The sequence below is a fragment of the Rhagoletis pomonella genome, unplaced genomic scaffold (assembly GCF_013731165.1).
Source record: "Rhagoletis pomonella isolate Grant_MI unplaced genomic scaffold, Rhpom_1.0 Rhpom_scaffold_00006, whole genome shotgun sequence".
In the NCBI taxonomy this organism is placed as follows: Eukaryota; Metazoa; Arthropoda; class Insecta; order Diptera; family Tephritidae; genus Rhagoletis; species Rhagoletis pomonella.
Genome location: NW_023458560.1, coordinates 42,172,704 through 42,197,277, shown reverse-complemented (window position 1 = coordinate 42,197,277; position 24,574 = coordinate 42,172,704). Strand labels below are relative to the sequence as shown.

The 24,574-nt window shown below is 36.3% G+C and overlaps 1 protein-coding gene across 5 annotated transcripts in view; it reads left to right on the top strand.

Annotated features, from left to right (window-relative positions):
- Positions 1–24,574, top strand: part of LOC118740764 (piezo-type mechanosensitive ion channel component) — a 116,689-nt gene that overhangs the window by 38,146 nt on the left and 53,969 nt on the right. For all 5 annotated transcript variants that reach the window (XM_036472428.1, XM_036472427.1, XM_036472426.1 and 2 more), the window contains exons 3-5: positions 21,055–21,233; positions 21,355–21,625; positions 21,707–21,918. In XM_036472428.1, the coding sequence (XP_036328321.1) occupies positions 21,170–21,233; positions 21,355–21,625; positions 21,707–21,918 (547 nt within the window). In that variant the 5' untranslated portion in view covers positions 21,055–21,169. The remainder of the gene's footprint in view (positions 1–21,054; positions 21,234–21,354; positions 21,626–21,706; positions 21,919–24,574) is intronic.

Here is a 24,574-nt window from a genome sequence, read left to right as displayed (position 1 = left end):
CGACATAGATTTCCACGAGGGAAATTAGTTAATTTGAAATGCTCCAATTATTTATGGCTGGCTGCTTTTAGAAATATATGAATGTATGCCGGCATAAAGTATTGGCACGCTTCGCCAATTTTTTATAAAAATATGGTTCAAAACATGGTTGTGCAACAGTCGGAAAAATTCAATAACTTTTCATGCAAATTTTAAATTTTTAAATCAGATTTTTTAAATTTTTTTTTTAGTATGCAGATTTGTAGCCCAATAAATTTTATTATAATAAAGTGCAAATTTGAAGTAGCTAGGCCTTTCCGTTAATTTTTGACAATTTTTTCACGCAGTTTCTTCCATACAAAAAAAAAATCGAAAATAATTTGTATGGAAAAAATGCAAAACACCTTCAACAAATAAAAAATGCTCAAAAATCAACGCGATTTTTTACTAACTTCAAACTTACATTTTTTATACTAGAACTTAATAGGCTACAAAACTGCATACTCAGAAAATTACAACAAATCGTTTTAAAAAGTTGAAAACTTCCATGAAATTTTATTAAATTTTCGCGGGTTTTGCACAATATTTAGAAACTATACTGTTATGTTTTTTGTTGTAGAACGAACCATATTTTTATAAAAACTTAGCGGAAAAATATTAGTAAAAAAATTATTGCATATATCGTGAAAAATTCTCTGTGTCAATACTTTTTGCCTGTAGTGTATATGTACACACATACATATTTAATTATAAACATATTTACGTATTTGTTGATCGATGCAAATTGACCATCATGACCTAAATACTGCAGGTCATGCCAAAAAAAGATTTATACACATTTTTGTGTTCGCTTAGCAGCGCGCCCTATTTGCTACATTCATTCTTGCATGAAGGTTTAAGTTCCCACTATCGCTCCATCTACTAATTCTGTTCCAGCAACCCTTGCAAGCTAAGTCATTTAACCCAAAAGGGCGCAGCGTTGCAATTGCCACTTGTCTCCTGTGAAGCGCCTGTTCATATATGTTGCTCGATTAGGGGAGTACCCGCTTGGCAAGCGCCTTTTATCTTGATGCACTTCTGCGTTGGCTCTACGCTACTTTCTATTGACTTTGTATGCAAAATATTTTTGTTAAAATACCGTCATGTTGATGGTGCTTAAACTAATTCCCCTTTTTGCCATATTTCACTTGCTATAGCTGCGTTCACTCCTTCTAAGGCGTGGCAACGTTGCACTTGGGAAATTTATTACATATTTGAATGTAGAAAAGTGGATTAGGTCGTTCAAGACAAGGTCGTAGGTGTGTTAATGCTCAGGAAGAAAGCTCTTATGCTTTAGAGGTAGAGGTTTTACGAGATAAGTTTTTAACTATGATAACTTGCTGATTAGATTTAAATTATTTAGCCACATGCATTTTTCTACTTTGTTAATAAATAGAAAAAAAAATGAAAAAAATGTGTTTTCTTAAAATACACAAGGTTTGCTTAATTTTCACATCTCCTGAGCATTGCAATATTTTCCTCTCAAAACTGCTATCCATAAATAAAATTCTGCTCCACATACTTAAATATTTAGAATGTGTGAGTTTATTTGGCAGTCGTCCCAACAAAATGCGGGTGAATATAATTTACTTAGTAAATCGTTAAAATATTCATTCAAGTATCACGAGGTTAATGACCTCAAATTTAGTGCATATAATAAATACATTTGTGTATGCATTGTTTTAATTTTTATAAAATCAAGAAAAAAAGAAAAATTAAAAACAAAAACAATTTTAATTATGAACATTCGATGCGCTGAAGTGAGACCAATCTGTAGTCAAAGTTACTGCCACTCTCATCCGGAATACAGTTTACTGCAGTATCACCAAGACCTGCTACCCATATGTAGGTCTAACTAGGAAATATTCAGACTCGAACTAAAAGAGAAAAAGGTATTCCACTACCTTCTGTGGTAGTATCGTGAGCGAACTCAAAGCTCTTATTTACGCTGGGCTATCAGGGTACTACGTAGTAGATAGATATTTATTTACCTTCGTTTCCGCCATTACGCATATTAGCGGCCAATCGACCGCTTTCTTAATTACAGCTAAGTACTTATAGTCGAGCTTCGGCTCATCCGTGTAAAAGTTTGCCGGTGTCTCCCGCCAACCACTGCCTCTCATCCACTCAGCCCTAGATTCCCTTTAGTTAGAAAGTAGAGAGAGCTAATTGTTGCCGGTCTACTGGTAGGATGTCCAGATTCCGAGTCGCACTTACATAAATCTGACTGCAGCAGCCTTACCTGCGATGTCGACGAGTGCTATGTACAGTGACTCAAACAAATGACCATGCGTTGATTTTTTCAAATATTCGTAATGTTTTTGGAGCTAATTTTTTTTGTTATTTTTATATAAAAATATCATCTAAGCTTTAACCAAAACCGTGTAAACCACAGTTTCACACTTTATAAAAAATTTAGGAAAATTCATCAATTTTTCATCAAAATTTCAACTTTCTATTCTGAATTTTTAAAAAAATTTTGGGTATGCGGTTTTATAGCCCATACCATCTTAGTCTAATGTAGTGCAAGTTTCAAATGGCTAAAAAAATCGCGTTTATGTTTTTTTTTGGTGACGGATTTTTGCTCTTTTTACATATATGTATAAATTTCTTATGAAATAAAACGCAGGAGACCGTCAGCAAGAAAATTTCAAAATATCAACGCAAGTTTTAGTAAATTGCGCATGTTATATTAAAAAACTCGAAAAACTAGCCTTCAAAATAATTCTCAAAAATCAACGTGATTTTTTAGCCGTTAGAATAAAAAGTTGAAATTTTGATGAAATTTTTTTGAATTTTCCTAAAGTTTGAAACTGTGATTCACACGGTCTTGGTTAAAGCTTAAACGATATTTTTATATAAAAATAACACGTGGTCATTTGTTTGAGTCACTGTATATCAAAAGAGATCGTTAGGAGCCGGAGAAAGAGTGTTTCACAATTTTCGTTGTACCAGTTCAAACTCTCTGGCTACCGTAGTCCTTTCTAGTGCATTCTACCTGACGAGGAATCCATAAAAGATTAGGCGCTTCGATGTAGTTTTACAGAGTCCGGATATTAGCTTAGAAGCTAGCAATTGCTCCTCTGCCTCTTCGCCATTTCCTAAATATTCGGTTTCTATGACAGCTTTCTATCTAGAAGACCAAGTTATAGACTCAAGTGGAAAGCGCAGACGAATCTCGTCGGGTGTCTCATACTTCCTAGTGAGAAACTACAGCAAATCGACTTAGTCGCCCGTTTCAGGGTCGCCTTTATCAGATCATAAATGGTACCACTGCTCCATACCGCGGCGACAGTTCTGGCGCAGAGCCCCCAAAACTAACTGACGCTCGCCCCCGAAAGGACTTTGTCGATGGATGAGACAGTGAAGTCTGAATATATGTAAATTTTTGAAGTTTTTTTTTCGTTTTTGCGTGAATCCTACAATAGTTTTTATTATGTAACATTTCTTAAATAGAACAGGAGAATCGATTTTCTTCTAAATTGTCACTTTTTCTGCACTTTGCACTAAAAAATGTAATACAAATAAATGAAAGTTCAAAAATCAAATTGAGCAAAAAATAAAGGCGCGAGTGAGTTATGAACAGTAAATTCAAGTTTTCAACCACTGTGCAGCGGTGATCGTACCCACGCGATTACACGTGCCTGCTTTCTGAAGGTCGATCGAATGTCCGAATTCTCAGCTGACCTCTTTAGCAAGTAAATTCGGTTCTAAAAAGAAATGAAATTCATTGATAAAGCTTAGTATACAGCTCTCAAGAAAAAGCTGAACAAATATTTTTTTATTATGTCTGTAGCTTGAAAAAGTGCTGTGCTTTAAATGTTAAATATACGAGCATTTTTTTCTTAAGAGATGTGAACTGAGGTTAAGGAATTTTACTATTTAGAAGAAAATTCCTTCTCCATTTCTTGTATGTCATTTTATTTGATAACAGCTTATATGCCCCACCCTGTACTTGATGTCTTACAAACGTACTAGCTGACCGGCTTAAAACTCAGTACATACTATTTCAGTTTTGCCTACGTTGACTTTTTTTTTGAGCTCTGTGAGATAAAATATAAAAAAAAAAATGTTAAAGAACAAAAATAAAAGAAATAAAATCATTAATAATTGCCAACAGGCATTCAAAAAGAAAAAAATAAAACATAAAATCGCTGAATTTAAGCTAATTTTAAAGCGAATGATGACGTAATTTCTGGTTTCACTAACATTTGTTTTTCAATGTTCACTTCTACTCACATAGCATGCCACACTCTGAGTGATATTTTTTTAAAAGACTAGCGATTAAGAAATGCGAATGAAAAAAAATATTGCCATGGATTGGAATTATGTTTAATGGAGAGGAATGGAAGTGAGATGATTTATGAACTTATGTACGTATGCATAACAAAAAGCAAGTATAAAAAACTATGTATGTATGTATGTATGTATATCTGCGCATTCATAAAAGTATGAAATTAAAGTAAATGAAATAAATTCGTACAAATAAAATAAAGAAAAAAAAAGCATGGCAACAAAGGAAACTAAGAAACAAAAGTTTGGCATTAAAAGATAAAACAAAGATCTCGATTAACATAGGTTAAACATACATACATACTTATGTATAAGTCCATATATGCATATACACTCGTATGTACTCATCTACATGTTTAGGTACGACTGTATGTAGAAATATGGAGACTGTATCCAAGAAAAATATTCAACGACCCGGCTATTTTAATTGTATGTAAATTTGTGTGTGCATATCTATGTATGTAAGTGTGTTCATCTCCATTCATTGGCTACCAAAATTGGTTTTAAGCGCGCAAGTTTCTTTTTACCTAGAAATTAAATTGCTATCCGCTTTTCTTTTCCTTTTTTGATTAAACTAGTTTTCCGGCCTGTTTTTTTTGCTGCCTAGTTGTATTTCTTAGTGGCTTGCCTGACTTTCGAACCAGTTGGCATGCTTTGCCCTTTGCTAACCATCAAACTAGAATATATATTTGTTTCTTCATTTGACTAGATTTTTGCTTTCAAAGAAGGTATTCAAACCGGTCACACTGCGCAGAGAACAATAAATAGAAGGTCCCTTGTATACATATGTACAAGTTTGTAAATATGTTTGCATGTTGCTGCCTTGCACTTCAAAACTTATTATGTACAATTACAACATTGCTTATGAATTTTAAATTGAATGCGTGGCATTTTCCCAAAATGAAATCATCATTATAAAGGTCGTCATGCAATCAATATATACATACATACATACATTCACAAACAGATACAGGAGTAAGTACAGTGCTACGAAGACATTATGTAGAACAGAGACCATGTGAATATATGTATATACATACATGCATACAGTGCCAGTCGCAACTATTCACATGCTGAAAAGTTCTACACAATTGCCTTAACCCTTGAATGCTTACTTGTGATCACCACAATTGCTCCCTTACATGAGGATAAATATTTATTACATATCGCTAGCTAAGTGAACAATAATTTTTTTTCTCTCGGCAGCCGGTTCGAAAACGTCCTATCTCAGATTTTGATTGAAGATCGTGCTATTTCAAAATTCGGTTCAAAAATGCCCTATCCTTACTGAAAATATATTGAAAATATGTTGAGATAGGGCGTTCTGCAAGAAAGTTATGAAATAGATAGGGCGTTCTCGAAAAGTTCTTCTGAGATAGGTTGTTTTCGAACTGGCTGCCGAGATAGGTCGATCTTCCACTCAGCCGTCGATATACAGTGACTATGAAAAAAACAATGTCTACTTATTATCGCTTTCACCATCAATTTAAGTGAACATTATTTTTTTGACTTCTTTGAGTCTTCATATTTATTTCAATTAAAAAAATAATGGTTCACTTAAATTGCTCGCGTGATGTGAAACCCCCTATTAGCCTTCGTTTTAGTTTCATTGTAGTCCAATACATCTAGTCGAACGTTTAACCAATTTCTTTTTCCTTTACAAAAAATTTGTTTCATAAAGGTTCTCAAAGCAGGCGTTTCTACCAGTTATGACCTGGTCATTCCAAAAACTCTAACCATCAAGTAATATCTTCGGGTTTGGAAACAAAATTTAGCCCGAAAGGGCTAAATCGGGTGAAAATTCTAGATGAAGTAGCAGTTCGTAGCCCAAGTTATAGATTTATGCCACATTTATAAATTTTAATCTTTACCTATACAAAAAAGTTATACATCAGACTCATGTCAGAGCCTAAAGTATGCCTCTTTGGGCTGTTCAACCGTTTTCTCTACGCGTTCTGATTTTACAATTTCCTTTCTTGAGCCAGCAGGTCTGTAGATGACATGCCTCTGATGACTAGCTTGGTATGTTCGGTATACAGAAGCCACTCACTCGGATTTGCGCTGTGACTTTAAGTCGGGGATCCAGCCTTACCTGGTTGTCAGTGTCCCGGTGCAAGTTTGTAAATCCACTTCTAGTGTTGCCTGCTTCTAGTCCCTCTCCGTTCTAATTATGGCATGATTCAGTCTTCCGCCTGCTTCTTCTATGTTTCGTACAGTAATAAGGGCAACTATGTCGTTGGCATTTCCAATGAAGTAGATCTTATATTTATATCATCTCAATGTTGAATACTTAAGTACATATGCCGTTCCAGCTTTTGTTCTTGTTATGCACTTCATGATGCTTACTATTTCAACGTTGGTTGAAACCGTGCTGACTGGGCGATGGTCGACCGGCTTCACAAAGGGCTGTTACGAGGCAAGGTCTCAGTAGCCTCTCTAGAAGCTTGTCTGCTGTGTTTAGCATCCCTATAGGACGGTATGCTAATGGAGTAATCGGATTGATTTTTAACTGACTTCAAAATAGGAGTAGGCTATCAATTCGTCGGAATATTTTTTTTTGTATGTTACCGGATAACTTTGAAGCACGTTAACCATTTTAGAAAACTGTTTTTTTTTTTTATATAGGAAGATAAGTCTCTAGCCAACAGCCTGAGTGTTTTCCAATTCAAATATCCGATGTACAAATTTAAGGTCTTTTAAGTATATGAAATAGATTAAGGCAACCACTGCTGCTTGTCGTAGAATTTTCAATAAAAAGTTAACCATTTTGCATTAAATTACAAATGGGCTGATTGTTGGTGATCATATGTGTAAGGCACTGTATGTTTGGATATGTTTATATGCTTCCATACAAATGAATGCACATACATATGTATGTACATATGTGTTTAGATGCAACACACGATAGATACAATGATGCATACTTTAACGCCAGCCAATTCAATTCGACTTTTGTGTGGCATTCTAGCGTGCCACCGATTATATTTACGGGGCAATTCTGGCAAGCGTCTTTCAACTCACCACAGTCTTTCGTGAGACAATTGTCAATTCTGGCAACTATCTTGAAAGCTCTTTTCTGCCTTTCGAAAGACTAATTGAAAGATCTGCTAACGAGGAAGTCTTAGCGTTATGCTGTTCGCCTTTTAGCAATAGGTTTTTTAAAAATTAAATTAAATTAAAATATATATATATGTATATATTTATTTCTTTTTAAAACAATAAAAGCTAATAAAATAAGAAACTTAAATTAAAAAAAAAAGAAAAAAAATAATACGATGAAAATAAAGCACAATAAATAAAAAATATTTTTAAACATGTAATTAGATTAAAAGATATATATTTTTCTTTTTAAAAATCTAAAAATTAAATTTGAAAAAGAAAAAAACTAAATAAAAAACAAGTACTTAAATGTAAAAAAAATATATAAAAACAAAATTTTAATTTTAAAACAAGATCTAAAAATTAAAAGAAAAATATCCTGAAAATGAAATGAAATAATTTTTTTTAACAATAAATTCTAGAAATTAAAAGAAAATGAAAGTCACAAAAGAAAAATTAATAAAACTTAAAAAAAGAAAAAAAATAGATTTAAAGGAAAGAAAAAACGGAAATAAAATAAGTTTCTCAAATTAAATTAAAAAATATCTTTGTTTATAAAAAAGAAAATCTATAAATTTAAAAAAATTTAACTAAGAACATAAATAAAATATTTAAAAAAAAATAAGAAAATAAGTTCCTATAAAAATATATTCTTCTTTTTAAAATAATAACATCTAAAAATTAAAAACATTTAATTAATAAAAAACTTAAATTAATCAACATTAAAACAATGCAATATAAAAATTAAAAGACAATTAAATAAAAAAAGATTTTAATAAAAAAAAAAATTAAAAGAATTCCGCGGCTCCAGGACTCGAACTCTGATCATTCGAATTGCACACCAGTGCTCTGCTGAGAGAGCTTTTTTACTAAGACTTTTATGCTAGAATAAAAAGGTCTTTTGAGCAATCTTACCATCTGGTTTTACTATCTTAGCCAGAATTGCCCTGTTAGCGTTGTTGCCAAAAATGAACAAATGTATCTGTTGTTCTTGCCTAAATTTTTATATTCTATTAAAAGCAAGCTAAGGCAGATGCTGCCATCATTGAGTAGCACGAGTAGCCTACACTTGGCTTATGGGAATTATCATCGCCAAACATAAATATTCATAACCAACATATTGAGGCGTTATGTTTTCGCAATCACAATACATTATTCATGCGCACAACTTCCCAGTGGGAAAATGTAATGTATGGTAATCCAAAGTATAATCAGTAACGTCTTGCAAAAACCACATTCTATAAGTCACTCATCATGCCCGTGCTGGTATATGGCGCAGAAGCATGGACAATGACAACAACCGATGAAGCGGCTCTTGGAGTATTCGATAGAAAGATTTTGCGGAAGATTTACGGGCCTTTACGCGTTGGCGACGGCGAGTACCGCAGACGATGGAACAATGAACTGTATGAGCTTTACAACGACATGGACATAGTGCGGCTCCGCTGGCTGGGCCATGTCGTTCGAACGGACGCCGACGCTCCAGCTCTTAAAGTAGTCAACTCGGAGCCCGCTGTTGGGGGCAGAGAAAGAGGGAGGCCCCCACTGAAATGGAAAGACCAAGTGGAGAAGACTTGAATTGGCCGATATCATCCATATATTAGATCCTGATATTTCTGCTAGTTTTGTTTGTATGTGGCTTCCGAGCTCTTTATGCCTAATTGTCGCTAGACTTGGATATTCACAAAGGAAATGCTGAACACCTCCGCAACTTTCTAGTTGACAGCTGCGGCAAGTTCTATGTAGATACATATTATATGGAAGCCGAATTCTCTCTGCACGTTTTCCTATGGGCCCGTGGCCCGTAATGGTTATTACAATTCTAAATGCTTCTGCTCTGGATCTACTAAACAGGTATAGTGTCTTTGTCCTGTTATAGTCAGGCCAGAGCTCCCTGGCTATTTTGCAAGTCTCTATATCGGACCACCTCTTTCTTGATAGTCCAAGAAAATGCAAACCAATTTTTCTTTGAACGACTCAGAGAGCGTATCCCAGTGCAACAGCCTCGGATTCCTCCAGGCAGACTCCTGCCTTCGCCAATTCATCGGCCTTCTCATTGTCTTCAATGCAGACAAGAAAGAGGCTTAACGCTTCTGGACTAGCTGGGATTTGGTGATGCTAGTGCTAACAGAGCGCTTGGCTGTCAAAGTATATTGTTTCTTTCTTTATTCTACAGATGACTGTTCCTAGAACCTTACAAGCTTCAAGGACGCCTAAGACTTCCGCTTGGAAGATGCTTGCAACACTCCCTAAACGGAGAGACAAGATGACACCGAGTTTCTCGGCGTACACATCTGCCTCTACACCACTGTCCATTTTTGAGCCGTCGGTGTAGAGAGAGATTGCCTCTTTATTGGCCACTTTTCCCCTCCTCCACTCTAATTTGGATGGGACTCTCACTTATATGTTGTTGCAGCTGATGTTAGATACGGTCTTTTTTTTGTAATTGTATTTCCTTGATTAATCGTCCAGTGCCTGTATTGTCGCGTTCGCCATAGTCCTGACTCTCTGACTTTTTGACCAGCCCTTTGTTGAGAACTTTCAGTACGCCGTTCAACGCTATTACCCAGATCAATAGTGATAGAACGCCTGCATCCCTGTAGGGAATGCATAAGTTCCTTAGAATTGTGTGCTGTTTGTTATAAGTACATATGTAGAAGCATGTTCGCATTTTTTTTTTCAAAACCTTTTCTGTTTTATAGCCACAATCCGCCATACGTTTGCGCGTGGCAACAATATTTTCATGCAACACAGCTAAAATTGCTGTCATTGCTTCCGCATTTCCTTTAAATATTTGAATCGGCTCGGCGAAACGTTTTGACTTTTCTTTGTATTTTTTATTTGCTCTTGAAAATTATTATTTTTTGTTCCCACTTTTGATTTACAAGTTTGTAGTGCACGCTTTTATTTATTGTACTCGTACCTATGTATGTATGTATGTATGTATATGTGGAGTGCATTTACATTTAACATTCCGTTACATTTGTTTTATCGCCCATCAACCATGCAAACTGTCTGTTTATGACGGATTGAAAACGTGTTTATTTGGCGGCTGAAACGGCTGAAAAGAAAAATAAATTTTTATAGGCAAATACACGGAATCGGAATTTTCGTTTTTGATTTGCTAGTAGCAGATGTGCATGCAACCAATAAAAGGAAAAAACAAAGCTTCAAAAATTAAATACATTAAAAATGCAATCGCAGTCGAAATCTCTTGCGTTTTATAATTTTTTTTTTTTTAAAGATCGAATATACCATATACCATATGTGACATGAAACGAAATAGAGACATTGTTGTGCAAGTCGTATTGCGACAAGAAATTGTGGGTACTGAAATTGTGAAACAGCTGAACGTATTAGAATGAGAAATTCTTTTGAAAAATGTTTATAAAAGCCTGAAACCTCTGGTTCGGCTTTTAAAGAGCGATCTTGCCATGATGCTAGATTATTCAAGTATTAGCTGCCCCGATGCTATTTAAAAAAAAAAAAAGATAATTATTCTTGTATCGCAATAAAATATTATTAATTAAAATTGAAAGTTCTCTCAACTGGTGGAGCATCAATAGAAACGAATTTAAAATATATTTTCAACTTTCGCACGCAGATATTTGTCGCCTCCACCAGCAAGTGTTCCAAGCGAGCAGTTATCTATAGTGGCGCAGTGTATACAAACGGCGTGCGCTTACATATGTTAGATTATAAACCACGGTTGCCACTTACTTTTTGTTTTTTTTTTTGTGTACCGAAAAGAATATCAAAATGTAAAAAATTTACCAAAATTTATATAATCTATATATTTCACTATTCAAATATTTTCCAAACGCATATTGCTGATATACACATTTAATAAACGAATTTTTCGAGTGTTTTGTGAACTATTTTATAATACTGTAGCATAACTTCATTAAGTTAGATTCTCTGTAATATGTAGGTAAGTTTGTAATTATTTTGTGAATATCTCTGTTCTTCAAGCCCAAAAACACGTATGAGCTGTGAATGATGTCAGCCGCTCGGCTTGACTTTGTCGCTTTTACGCGTTTCGGTCATTTCGCTTTCATGCTAAGTAATGCTCTTTTTTTTCTGCTTCTAACGGGTGATTTTTTTGAGGTTAGGATTTTCATGCATTAGTATTTGACAGATCACGTGGGATTTCAGACATGGTGTCAAAGAGAAAGATGCTCAGTATGCTTTGACATTTCATCATGAATAGACTTACTAACGAGCAACGCTTGCAAATCATTGAATTTTATTGCCCTAGAAAAGTTGGCAGAAAATCCGCTTTTTTATCGACAAATTTTGTTCAGCGATGAGGCTCATTTCTGGTTGAATGGCTTCGTAAATAAGCAAAATTGCCGCATTTGGAGTGAAGAGCAACCAGAAGCCGTTCAAGAACTGCCCATGCATCCCGAAAAATGCACTGTTTGGTGTGGTTTGTACGCTGGTGGAATCATTGGACCGTATTTTTTCAAAGATGCTGTTGGACGCAACGTTACGGTGAATGGCGATCGCTATCGTTCGATGCTAACAAACTTTTTGTTGCCAAAAATGGAAGAACTGAACTTGGTTGACATGTGGTTTCAACAAGATGGCGCTACATGCCACACAGCTCGCGATTCTATGGCCATTTTGAGGGAAAACTTCGGAGAACAATTCATCTCAAGAAATGGACCGGTAAGTTGGCCACCAAGATCATGCGATTTGACGCCTTTAGACTATTTTTTGTGGGGCTACGTCAAGTCTAAAGTCTACAGAAATAAGCCAGCAACTATTCCAGCTTTGGAAGACAACATTTCCGAAGAAATTCGGGCTATTCCGGCCGAAATGCTCGAAAAAGTTGCCCAAAATTGGACTTTCCGAATGGACCACCTAAGACGCAGCCGCGGTCAACATTTAAATGAAATTATCTTCAAAAAGTAAATGTCATGGACCAATCTAACGTTTCAAATAAAGAACCGATGAGATTTTGCAAATTTTATGCGTTTTTTTTAAAAAAAAAGTTATCAAGCTCTTAAAAAATCACCCGTTACTACCACTTCCTACTATTTTGTCAACAATTTGTCATCAACTTAACAGCATACATATAAATGTTTGAGTGGCCCTACTAATAGGCCGTGCATTATTTGTGTGACTCCATAAACTTGTACATGTGTCGCAATCATCATTACTAAATGTGTCATAAACACTCGCTTTTAGCTACTCAACTCAGCCTACTACTTATGTTATGTGCCAAAATGTTTCCTACGCCATCCCTGAATCCCTTTTAGACGTTCTTCCTTGCCGCCTCATTTTCTCACTTCCATTGCATTCCAAGCAACAACGCCTTTTCTGCCTCACGTACGTACTTCAATTTGCTGATTTGATAAGCGTGTAAAATGCTATTACCACGCATCGCAATTACCACACGCGCTCTTCCAGGCAGGCAGGCAGGCAACAAACACTCCTGGAACACATTGACGCCTCTGATTCTAATAAAATACAAAGCATGACAGTGTATAGCCACTACATACACTGAATTAATTAAATGAGAGTGCGCTTGCGAATAAAAAAAAGGAGTGATAGTGCTTCAGAGTGCGAGTATTTGCCACATTTTTTCGTTTCAATTTCCTCCTCCACTTAATTCTCATTTCCATTTAATGCTAAACAGCTAAGTATTAATTTAGCATTTTATTAAATTAAAAAATGCGCACTTCCGTACGAGTAATTTCGCTTTGGCAAAAATAGAAAAAAAAAAAAAAACTATTCACCATTATTGCCAAAAGTTTGTGTAGACAACATTGCATGTAAACTATATATGTACCTGCTCGCATGTAGCGCATGTTTTTTGTTGTTCTACATATGTAGATAGATAGGTATGTAAAAAAGGCCAGGCAAGGCATGGCAGGCAGGTGAATAAATATATGGCTTAACTCCAACATTCAACACGGACATAACTACTTTTTATGGCCAAGAACAGCATGTAAGCATGTAAGCGTTGTAGTAAATGCAGGAAATTTGCAAATAAAAAAATTTCAACCATGAATGCTTTTTATCCCCTATGTTGCGAGTGGGCGAAATGCCACGTGCATTTTCGGGTTTATTTCTTTGTTTTTTTTTCTTCTTGTAATTTTTTGCACTACTGTTGCTTTGTAGGTCATTGTAAGTTAGCTGCTTCTTTCCATATTTGTTCGTGTAATTGTATAGGGATTATCCTTGAACCTTGCGCTCGTCTTTAAAATTCAATTTACTTCAAGCATTACAGTGGTGGCCAGCCAAAAAGTGCGGTTGTCGGTTGTTTTGTCTAAAGATAATTTGATTTTTATTTTACAAAAATTAGGTGGAAAGTATTTATATCAGATACATACAGTGACTTAAAAAAGTTACCACGTGTTTATTCGAGTTTTTTTTTTTTTTTTTTTTTCTACAAAAATACCGTCCAAGCTTTAACCAAAACTACATAAATCACATATTCAAACTTTATACAAAATTTAGGCAAATTCAACAAATTAATTTAATCTGAATCTTTAGAACATTCCTGAGTATGCAGTTTTATAGCCCACACAATTTTCGTTTAATGAAGTGCAAGTTTCAACTGGCTAAGAAATCGTGTGGAGTTTTCGATTTTTTTGCGTTTGCGTTTGGTTTTTATGTAACAAGTGCAATTTACAAAAGCTGCCGTCGTTTTTTTTTTTAATTTTGTTGCGATCGGCCACCCGAATTTTATTTCATAAAAAATGCAAGCTTAAATGGAAAAAGTGCAAAAATCCGTCACCAAAAAATATCACGAAAAAAATTTAGAAAAATTTAAAAACAAACTAGACAAAATTCAGCTAACTAGAAGAAGTTCCCAAAATATCACACAAAGTCTCGACAAAATCCAAAATAGTCCCAAACAATCTGTAAAATTTTCTGAATATTTCAGTAAAACTACTCAAAGACCCGGAAGAAGGCCCATTAAGAGAGGCCCAATGTTCCTTAAACTTGATTTTTTTAGAAAAATTGAAAGTAAAAAAAAAAGAAATTATCATTATTTGCGGTCACTGGTTCATATTCCTGCAACTTTGTGCTTTTAATGAAATCTCTTAGAAGTGGAGTAAGTTACCAAATAAAAATTATTCAAAACTAGCTGCTAATTTTTATTCACGAAACGTGATTTTTCACTAGCCACCACTGTGAGTTAGGTAAACAGGCGCCTGCTGCATTAATCCTCGATTTGAGCATTTATGTATTTTTTGGCATACATTTTCCCGCCTCATCAATAAACACTCAATGGCTTTTGACTAATTTGATGCACCGCTTGAAAGCGAAAGCATACTTCATTTTATTTTGTATTGAATAAAAGATATAGTAAGCCCAGCTTTGAAATAATTCCAATAAAAATGAATTGCCATTAATGTCGTAATTTTATTATTTATAACTGCTTGCTTCTGTGATGACGTACTTGTGTCTCTATTACAGATATCGTCATAAACATGCGATTAAATTACTTTCATTAAGCAGCTAAGCGGGCTAAAAGTGCAAGCTGACAGAGTGTGACAGCTTCACAAATACCTGAATGCTGTTGAGTAATTTTTAATTAACCTATCCCAAGCTGCTGCGCCTACATATTCATACATAGGACTATTCAAGTGTTGAAACAATGCTTTGTCAGTAAATACTCAGCCTCTCCAGCCTAGCGCTTCACTCTTGAATTTCCATATCCTATTGAGGGGAAGTCTATGAGTTCGTAAGTGTACATTCGTAATTGTGATTGTACGTGTGTAAAGAGTATAAAATGAAATGCTACTATTTGACCGCCAAACGAGCAGTCACGTAAAGTGAAAAAGTTCAAACTACTTACACTTCAAGAGCAATGAGAAAGCACAAAATAAAACAAAAGAGGCGCGGCGGCCCTTCAACCAATGTTGCCGGTGTGGTAGATTTATAGCAAATTCGGTAGAATATTTCTCTTAATTTTAATTTTGATAAATTGGCAGACTCCTTTTCCATTCGGTAACTTTTTGAGATCTATTTTTTGGACTTCATTCATTAAAAAAAAAAAACCCCACAAGTGTAAGTCGAATAAGGCTAACATATTTTAGGTGCGTTCACACAGAAAGCCGAGCGGCGCCGAGCGAAGCAAGGCGGAACAAAGCGAAGCTGCTGGTGTTCACACTGAACGAAGCGTAACGGAGTTTTTCTCATGTACTCAGCTGCAAAGATACCACAAAACTTACTGTCATTGAAAAGCGGCAAAAATATTTGCTCAATTTTATTCAAAAGATTCATGGTAAAACTCGTTTTTATTTGAATATTTTGATATCTTGTTTGCAGCTGCGTTATGAAACATAAAAATGAAATCGAAAATTCAAAATCAAAAACTGCTTTGCTTTCAGCTCCAAACCGCTTTTCCATAAGATTGCTGTATAAACATTTTCATACACAGCAGTTTGAAAGCTTCACTCAGCTCGGAACGGCTTCACTCGGCTCGGCTCCGCTTCCTGTGTGAAGGTACCCTTATGCAAAAGGTTTTAACTTGTTATATAAATAATTTAAAGCTATTTTGAAGATGAAGAGCGCGTTTCAAAAATTTTTATTAAAAAAGTTTGTGGCATTTTTAAAGCAACATCATAATGTGTTCCTCCGTAAAACTTCACTGACTTCTGGAATATGGTTATTGATAGGGCATATGGCGCTGCGACCTAACTAGATGAGCTAAGCCTTAACTATAGCCAATCCACTCTTAATGTATTCATGAAATTAAGGATATAGGAGGCTGTCATGTTCCAGATTCTGGATAAAGATGATAACACCGGGGCACAGAAAAAAAGTGGTGTGTGCTTTTAACCAGACCCACCTACCGAATCTGAGGTCCGTTTGACTCGTAGGGTGTACGAGTTTCGAGTAAATTGCGAAAATTGCAAATTGTTTGAAATGTTTTGGGTTTTTCGTAGTTTACTCGACATTTTGAGGGATTACGATTCAAACGGACCTCAGATTCGGATTGAGCGGTTCGAAATACATGTAGACAGGTAGGTCTAATTAAAATCTCACACACAAACTTTTTTGGTGCCGGTGTAATCGTTCGTCAAGGTGTTGTAAGTCTAAGTCGAGTTATACGCGGGCAATCACATAATGTCGACTTCCAAACCATACCATGCTGAGTCAACATAGACTTAGTCAGACTTAGCATAGTATGGTTTGGAGGCGTCGATATATGATCCGAGGTTTCCTCTTCTACCCACAAAACCTGCAGTTCGTCGCCGCAGAGAGTCCTATTTTGTGTAGATGCAGAGATACAGTCTGCAGTTCCCTGTCTGCTAAAATCTATCAGCCGCTCAAAGGTTCCACCAGAGGCTGTTATGAATCTTTTGTGCTGCCTTTTGCCTTTGTCGTTCGCCATTGGGTTGCAATGTGCAAGGCGTGTGCCATCTTTTGAGCAGTCTTGTCGCTCTTCAGGCGACCGTCCTTTGAGCAACAAGGCCTTTTTTTGGCCGCTGCGCCTTCGGCATTGGCAGTGGAGGCCATCGCAGGCCCAGCTGGCCAGCGACCCTTGCCTATCCAGAGTATCAGCACAAAACGCGTCGTCAGCTAGAGTTAACTCAGCGGTGGGACCTCGATAGACCCTGTTAAGCGCTTTCCGGCTAGCCGCAAGTCCGAATTCTGACCCTCGGCAAGGCTAAATATCCTGTCAACGGAGGTGGAAGCTGGTTCCGAAAAGGAACATAGACCGTTTTTTGGGTAAAGGAGCTGAATTTGGGCTTAGAGGAGCCCTTTCGTAGTTGTCTCACCACATCAGGGATAGATGGCAGCGACCGCTAGTTTTTTTTGTCGCCTTTGTAACGTCGGCGAAGGTCACCATCGTCCTTGGAGGCGTTGGTCCCGCATGTACCCTTTTATCGGGCGCTCTTGTCTTCGTTTTTAGGGAGTTGTGGGTTTCTGGAGAGTTGGTGGTATGGAAGCGATCCCTTTTTCCACAGCCCCTCAACAGTGGAGCGAGCTCCTTTTTCACGCTTGACCATTGGCAGCAAAGCTTACCTCTTGGTCTCAAGCTCGCTGACGCCTCTAGAGCGGTAAAACTTACATATTTTCTTGTCCACTCCAAATATCTTTCTAGTCGGAGTACTTGCTTCCGTCGGCTAGGTCGAGAGCAGAAGTTCCTCATCGTCCCCATAACTGGAGTACTTACACCGTTAGAAGACAACGCCAACGTAGTGCGTAGGCACGGTCCGATTAATATCTGGACTTACGCAACGGCTCTTTCTGACACATAAAAAACATTTTTTTTTCAACGTTGCCTTTCTTGAAGTATAATGTGGTGATTTTTCTCTGATCTTGAACTTTTGTTAGATTTTGTGTGCACATTTCTGTAGGACAAATTTCTTTGATGTGGCAACATTGCCTTCAACTATTTGTCCCTCCTTCCTCTTCTTCTACGCGCTCGCTAGCCATTTTTTAAGAATGAAGTCAGGCAACCTGTCGAGCAATCTGCTCCTATTTTTGCCCACTCTTCTCGTAGTAGGCTCTATAATTTACTTTGGCTTGGCTCTGCTTCACATGTACGTGCCGTCTGACCAGCAGCAGCTAGTTGTTGACTCAACTATAATTAAAAAAAGTGTGGCAATGTTTATTTCCGCAAATTAGTTTTTTTAATTAAAGGACACACTCGCACAAACAGACATAGGCATGTATGTATATACATAAGTACTTGCAAGACTTGACACTGACAATGGAAAGCCTATTTCAACCTCAACTGTCATGTTTTCTTTTTTTTATGGCATTTTTGTTTTATGTGGGTGTGCGCTTAAGTTTTTTTTTACTCAACTGCAGTAACTAGGAATGTTGCTTCGTTAGTGCAGATGGCTTTTCCTCATTGTTCTGAAATATGTTTTTTGTCTTACTTTAACCCCCATTTCGGTTAGCAGCTGAAAGGCTAACTAGCGTATTAGTTAGGTTAATTCAATGTGAAAGTCACGCAATGTGTAGCGGATTGTGTATGGCGGCGCCCACATTTCCTGCCCTTACAACTTTTGCTACTTTTCTTGCTTCAATTGCCTTACTTCTTTTGTTACTTAAATTTTTAAACTACATATGAATTTGTAGTTCTCGAAATACGACAGTCATATTCTGCTTTAATGAAATTATAAAATTACAGAAACATTATTATCTACCACATTTAGTTACATACGTACAGTTGTCGCTGCCCATGAACTCATGAATACCCTTATTAGGCAATGCATTGCTCCATGCAGCTGGCTTGGTGCGACTACTAATTTGCCGTATTAACGATGTGTTCTTCTTCCTTTTCCCTGACCTGATAAAATATATTGTACGTCTCCTTGTTCGCTAATCCTTATGCAATGTTTCTCCTACTCGTTTGTTGTGCAGCTGACGAGTGTTTTGCTATCGCATTTAAATTTAGTTGCATATGTGCGGTTCTTTTTCATTGGGGTGCATGTTATTATCATTTGACAGTGTTCGCCCTTGAACCAATTGGACAATTGATAGACAAATTGGCCTTAAAAGTCGGATGCAATGAGATATGGTATATAAAGGTAATACTGCAATCAATTTATATTTTTAATACTATTGAGCAACCAAGTCATTCCAAACGAAAGTTAAAGATCGCCCTATTTAACAATTGATGAGGTCGCCAAACTAAACGGCGTTAGGTCCCCGAAACAACAGTCCTTGTCCGGAAAAACCCCAGTTATTCACCCGGCTGTGGTCGGAATGAGTAAACCACAGAGCCGAAACAAGGAGGTGCTCAAGTCGCTCGCCGGCAACAACTGGGGCAAAAAAACATGGAGGTTGGTGGCAACATACAAGGCTGCTGGTTGGTCGGTTGGAAATTATGCTGCACCTATTTGGTCGCCTCGAACTAAATATTTGAACGCAGTGGACGAAGTCACAGACTGTTCAAAACGCTGCAATTCGGACAGCGACAGAATGCCTGCTGATGTCCCTGAGCAACATCTTCATAGCCACGCCCTAGTACTAAATGCTCAGCAAGCTGTTTTTGGTGCGCATCTTTTTCAGTATAAGGACGCAGTCCAGACCTACATAGTACACTGGAGCCAACGATGTACAGACAAGCGATAAACGACATTCATAGAGTGCCTGTCACCACCTTCTGCAACTCTCAACCTACATATGAGTGATAGAAACTCAATCTCCACCTGTTGCAGACATTGAACTACAGCTGCTACATGGCCCACTAGATCTAGATACTGGAAACAGCTATCTATCCAAACTCGACTCCGATATACCCAATTAGTGCCCAGCCGGTGAAGATTCCCCACACGACACCAACCCCTCATAGATATGTATGTATCAAAATACTCGTATATACAGTGGCTCAATTAAGTGTTCGCATGTTGTGTTTTTTTTTTTTAATATTCACAACGTTTTTCAAGTTCAAATTTTTTTTATTTACTAAATAAATTTCTCAGGCTTTAACAAAAACCATATAAATTAAAATAAATTTCCATCACTTAGTCTAATTTTGTTTAGCAATTTGACCACTGAGTTTAAGCGATTGTACATCTTTTGAACGTTTTAGTGAACTTTCGGATAAACCTAAAACTTTGAAGCACCTCAAAACTAACCTGTATCAAGTATATGTACGAGGTGACTACCAATAAATATCAAAAAGTGGTCGAAATGTTTTCCAAAAGTTCAACGCTCTAAGGCGTGCAAGAATTCCTGAAATTCTCGTATGGTGCACACCTTTGAGGTTGATAGCCCAAACTAATTCATTAATGACTTCATTCCAAAAAGTTACCAAACTGCAGAATAAATTATCAGGTTACCAAACTCGAAAAATAAACAATTAAACTTATCAAATTTTTGTAGAAAAATTACCAAAACAGCTGTGCTGGTTACGACTTGAAAAAATTTTACTTATCTCATTTTATTAAGTTTTTTAAGTAAGTTCCCCGTATGTTACATAGTTTTTAAGGCTTTTGGGATTTTTTATTTTTTTTTAAATTCTCTACTTTTTCCGTGTTTTATCGGGGCCTTTCAAGAATTTCTGGAATGTTTTCGTGATTTTCCGATTTTTTTCGGGATCCTCCATGTGGTACTTATTACTATTTTTCACTGCGATTGCTCGGGGCCTCCCGGATTAGTGTTTTACTTTTCGGGGGTTTTTTTTTATATTTCTTCGGAACTGCTTGGTACTGCTCAAAGATTTTTCGGCACCTCTCGAAAATCGACATCGAAATGTTAACGGTGCATTTCGGTTCCGCTCAAAATTTTTTCGGTACTCTTCGTATTTTGGCTTTCGCGCCTTTTCGGAAGCTTCTGGTGTTTTTGCAAAACTTTACTAGATATTTTCGGTATAATTCACGTTTTATTTTTCGGAATCTTTTAGTATTTTTTCAATACTTTTGAATTTTCGGAACATTGTAAGATGTTTCGGTATTTGCGAGGAATTTCTACTCCATTTTAATGCTTTTCAGGCTTCTTTCGAACCCCTTTGGAACTTTGCGAGATTTTTCGTGTTTTACTTTTCGGGAATATTCGGTATTTTTTTTTTTGGGAACTCTCGGGCCTTCTCGAGATTTATTTATAACTTCTGGTGTTTATCGAAAACTTTCATGTACATATATAAATTTTTTCAAAAATAACATTATAAGATATAGATGTTATTTCATTAACTTTGTTTTTTTTTTCTTTTATTTTTAGTGGGCCCCAATGTGACCAATTTCGGCTGGTGATGCCGCAAAAACAACAAAACCAGCAGCTGACGCAGGTACTTCAACCTCGATAGTAGTAAGAACACACTTAATTCTTCCACAAAATGGCAATCAGCTATGGCTGTCTTGCGGTGCAATATGTGGTGGTGCCGACGGTACTGGTGCTGGGTAAGTGATGGAAAAAGTAAAAATTACTTGATGATTGTTTTTTTTTTTATTTAGTCAAAAGGGGAATTCCTTTGACGTACGTGCAGTTGGTTACTCATATCGTATATTTCTTCCTTTTCAGCCGCACTATTCCGCCCTGCCGGTATCTCGTTCGTGTACCTGTTAATGTTTTTTATAACGCCCTTTATCCCCATCGCCAACAGTCGTAATTTTAAAAGTTCCGTAGGACCGTTTTTCATCATACTCATCGCACTATGTGCACTACTACTATTATGTCATATAGTACTGCAAGTGACAATAATTGCTATGAAGATCGAATCGATCTTCGCTATGTGTTCATTTACGCAACAACTGTTGCGACACATCGGATTCATTAATTTGCAAAACCTACAGTAAGTAAAGTAAACTACATAAATTAATAATGACTATAAACTAATCGCATTTTGTTTCTTTAAAAAAATTTTTTTTTTTAGTCCAATAGCCGCCATTGAATGGCATGCGCCGGATTTGTTGGTTTTCATCACAGTGGTAGTTTCATTTATAATCATAAAAAAGCTATCACAAACACCACCACCAATTACTCTGCAGTTAGAAATTGGAGAAGCTATACCGATTCCGTTGCGAGAATCGGATGACAATGTTAATCCAGATGATGAAGCATTCTTCGATGGATTAATAAGAATATGTAAGTAAACAAGTAATTTTTAGGCAAAAAAACAAAACCGACTACAATTCTCATTAAACAATTTAAGATTACCGTTAATTTCTTCATGATCCAATGATCGGATCTAAATAAAATTAGTATGGGACCATCTCGGAGGTACCACCAAAAAAAGAATTATAGAAATCTGTTAACGTACTCCAAAGTTATTTGGTAACATATATATAAAAAAAATAAAAATAAAAAATATTCCGACGAATTGATAACCTTCTCCTTTTTTGAGGTTGGATACAAATTTGAATCGGTGGAATTTTTTATAATTTTTTTTTTTTGTGACAAGAAAAAGAAATTTCAAGTGCATTATTTGTAAATATTTCTACCCCTCTACGTTCAAGCTAGGTTATATAATACCAGCTGATAACCGCGACTCCGTCTGCGTAGCTTTGTGATGAATTTAAAAACAATGTCCCACAGTCACGTTCTTAATTTCAGCTAAATTGGTCAACTAATAAGGATGTTCTCGGCACTAGTGCCAACTAGCGGTAAAAGTATTTCTAATCGCACGTCCGTACCACGGGTCTTAGAAATATACTGTGATATGGCTTAAAATCGTGCACACGTTCTTCTGAGAATCTTAAAAGACGTTGATTTGAAATTCAACAAAATCGGCCTACAACCACACACATCGCCCATATACCGTGTGTCCCAGACCACCCGTCCATCTCTCCAAAAATGGAGGAAAATTGTTTAATGGAAAACGGAAAAATATGAACTACCAAGTCGGTTTCGACCGGAAGTGGGTTAAACAGACCGGAAGTCCATTCCAGAGAAACGTTTCTAACAAAAGTTACTTATTTTCGGCCGCAGAATCCGAATCTGTTGTAAAAGCATATACGTCCCATTTAAAAAAAATGGACTTCCGGTCCATCCACACGTTAAATATTTGTTCGTTTTTGACTTTGACGACGTAGTAGGTAATTTTATCAAACAGCAGCAAGAGGCAGCAGACAATTTATACACCAAATGAAAGTACATATAATGCCCTTTTATCAGATATATATCATATCGGACGAGATCGGACAGATTGTCACCCCAACGTGATATTGTAAATAATTAGAGAGAGCAACAGCAAGTCGAACGCCTGCAGACCTAGTTTCTACAACTGACCTGTAGATCGCTGGCTTGGACATGGGTGAATACTCGTACACAGTCTGGTTGTCCCCCTCGGGACACTAATAGAAATATCGATCTATAGCGTAGTAGTAGTTAGCCTTACCTAGTTCTAGTAACTCTTTAATCACTGCAAAACCAGCTAACACTCCTCTGTAAAGCTCCAAAAAACCAACCAATATAATCATCGTGCATCCCTATAACGTGATAGAAAAGGCGTGAGTACCAGTACATAAATAAGTTAGATTAGAAATCAAACATTAATTTAATTTCATATTGTCGGAAATAGTTCAGGACTAATTTAGCATCATTTCGTGAGTAATTTCGAACTACCCCGAACTAGTGTCAAAATTGTCCTGAAGTAGTCCTGAAGTGGTTCTGAAAAAGTCCTGCACTTTTCCCGAAATGATCTAGAACAAGTCTTAAAAATGAACAAGTACCGAAATGCTCCTGAACTAGGCTCAAAACAATCCTGATCAAGTCCCGAAATGTTCCTGAAGTAATCCCGAAATGGCCCTGTTATTGTCGTTAACTATTCCGAAGTGGTCCTAAAATAGTCCTGAACTAGCCTCGAAAAAGTCGTGAACGTGGCCCGAAATGATCTCGAGCAAGTCTTGAATTAACGCTAATATAGTCCTCAACTAGTTCCAAAATGATCCCGGTCCAGGCACGAAATGTTCCTGAAATAGTCACCAACGGGTCCCGAATTGGTCCTTAAATATCACTGAGCTAGTCCAGAAGTGTTCATTTGTACACACAAAAATCGATTACAGATTTTCTGCTGGGTTACATAAGAAGCAGTTACAAATTTTCGGCCGACTTGAAAAAAATTATACCCATACCGAGGGCTAAAATGTTTACCAGAGTTGCGTGATTTTGAAGTGGTATTTCAATTCAATTCCTAAATAATATAAATTTATTATTTGTTCGACGAATCAAATCATGAATAAAATTTATTTGTGATTTGCTTCGTCGGACAAATAAGAAATAAAATTTATTTGATTTTAATCCTCCTTCAAATAAAAAATTTATTTTATTTGTGATTTGATTTGTCGAGCAAATAAATTTGATTCGTGAATTTAAAAAAAAATACTTTTTATGTAATACAAGCACGATTTTCGAGATTTTTCCAATTTTTCCAGTGCAAATGAAATCACAAATTATTTGGTTGAGGAATCAAATCCCAAATAAATTTTATATTTTATTTGTCCGACAAATCAAATCCCAAATAAATAGATTTCTTAATTAAAAGAGGATTTAAAATCAAAAAGGGTTTTAAATCTCGCAACACTGATGTTTACACATTAAAAACTTTTAGTTCGAGTCTGTCATAAGGATTTTTTTTGCCGATTCTAATCTTAAAGGCTCTAATGCCTTTCGAGTAATTATTTTGATTTCCAACAGCAAACCTTAATATCTTCTTTATGTATTATTTTATTTCACTCAAATTTATGCATCTTAAAGCTTAAACAGACGGCAGCGTTGATCCGGATTAACTCGGACTTAATCC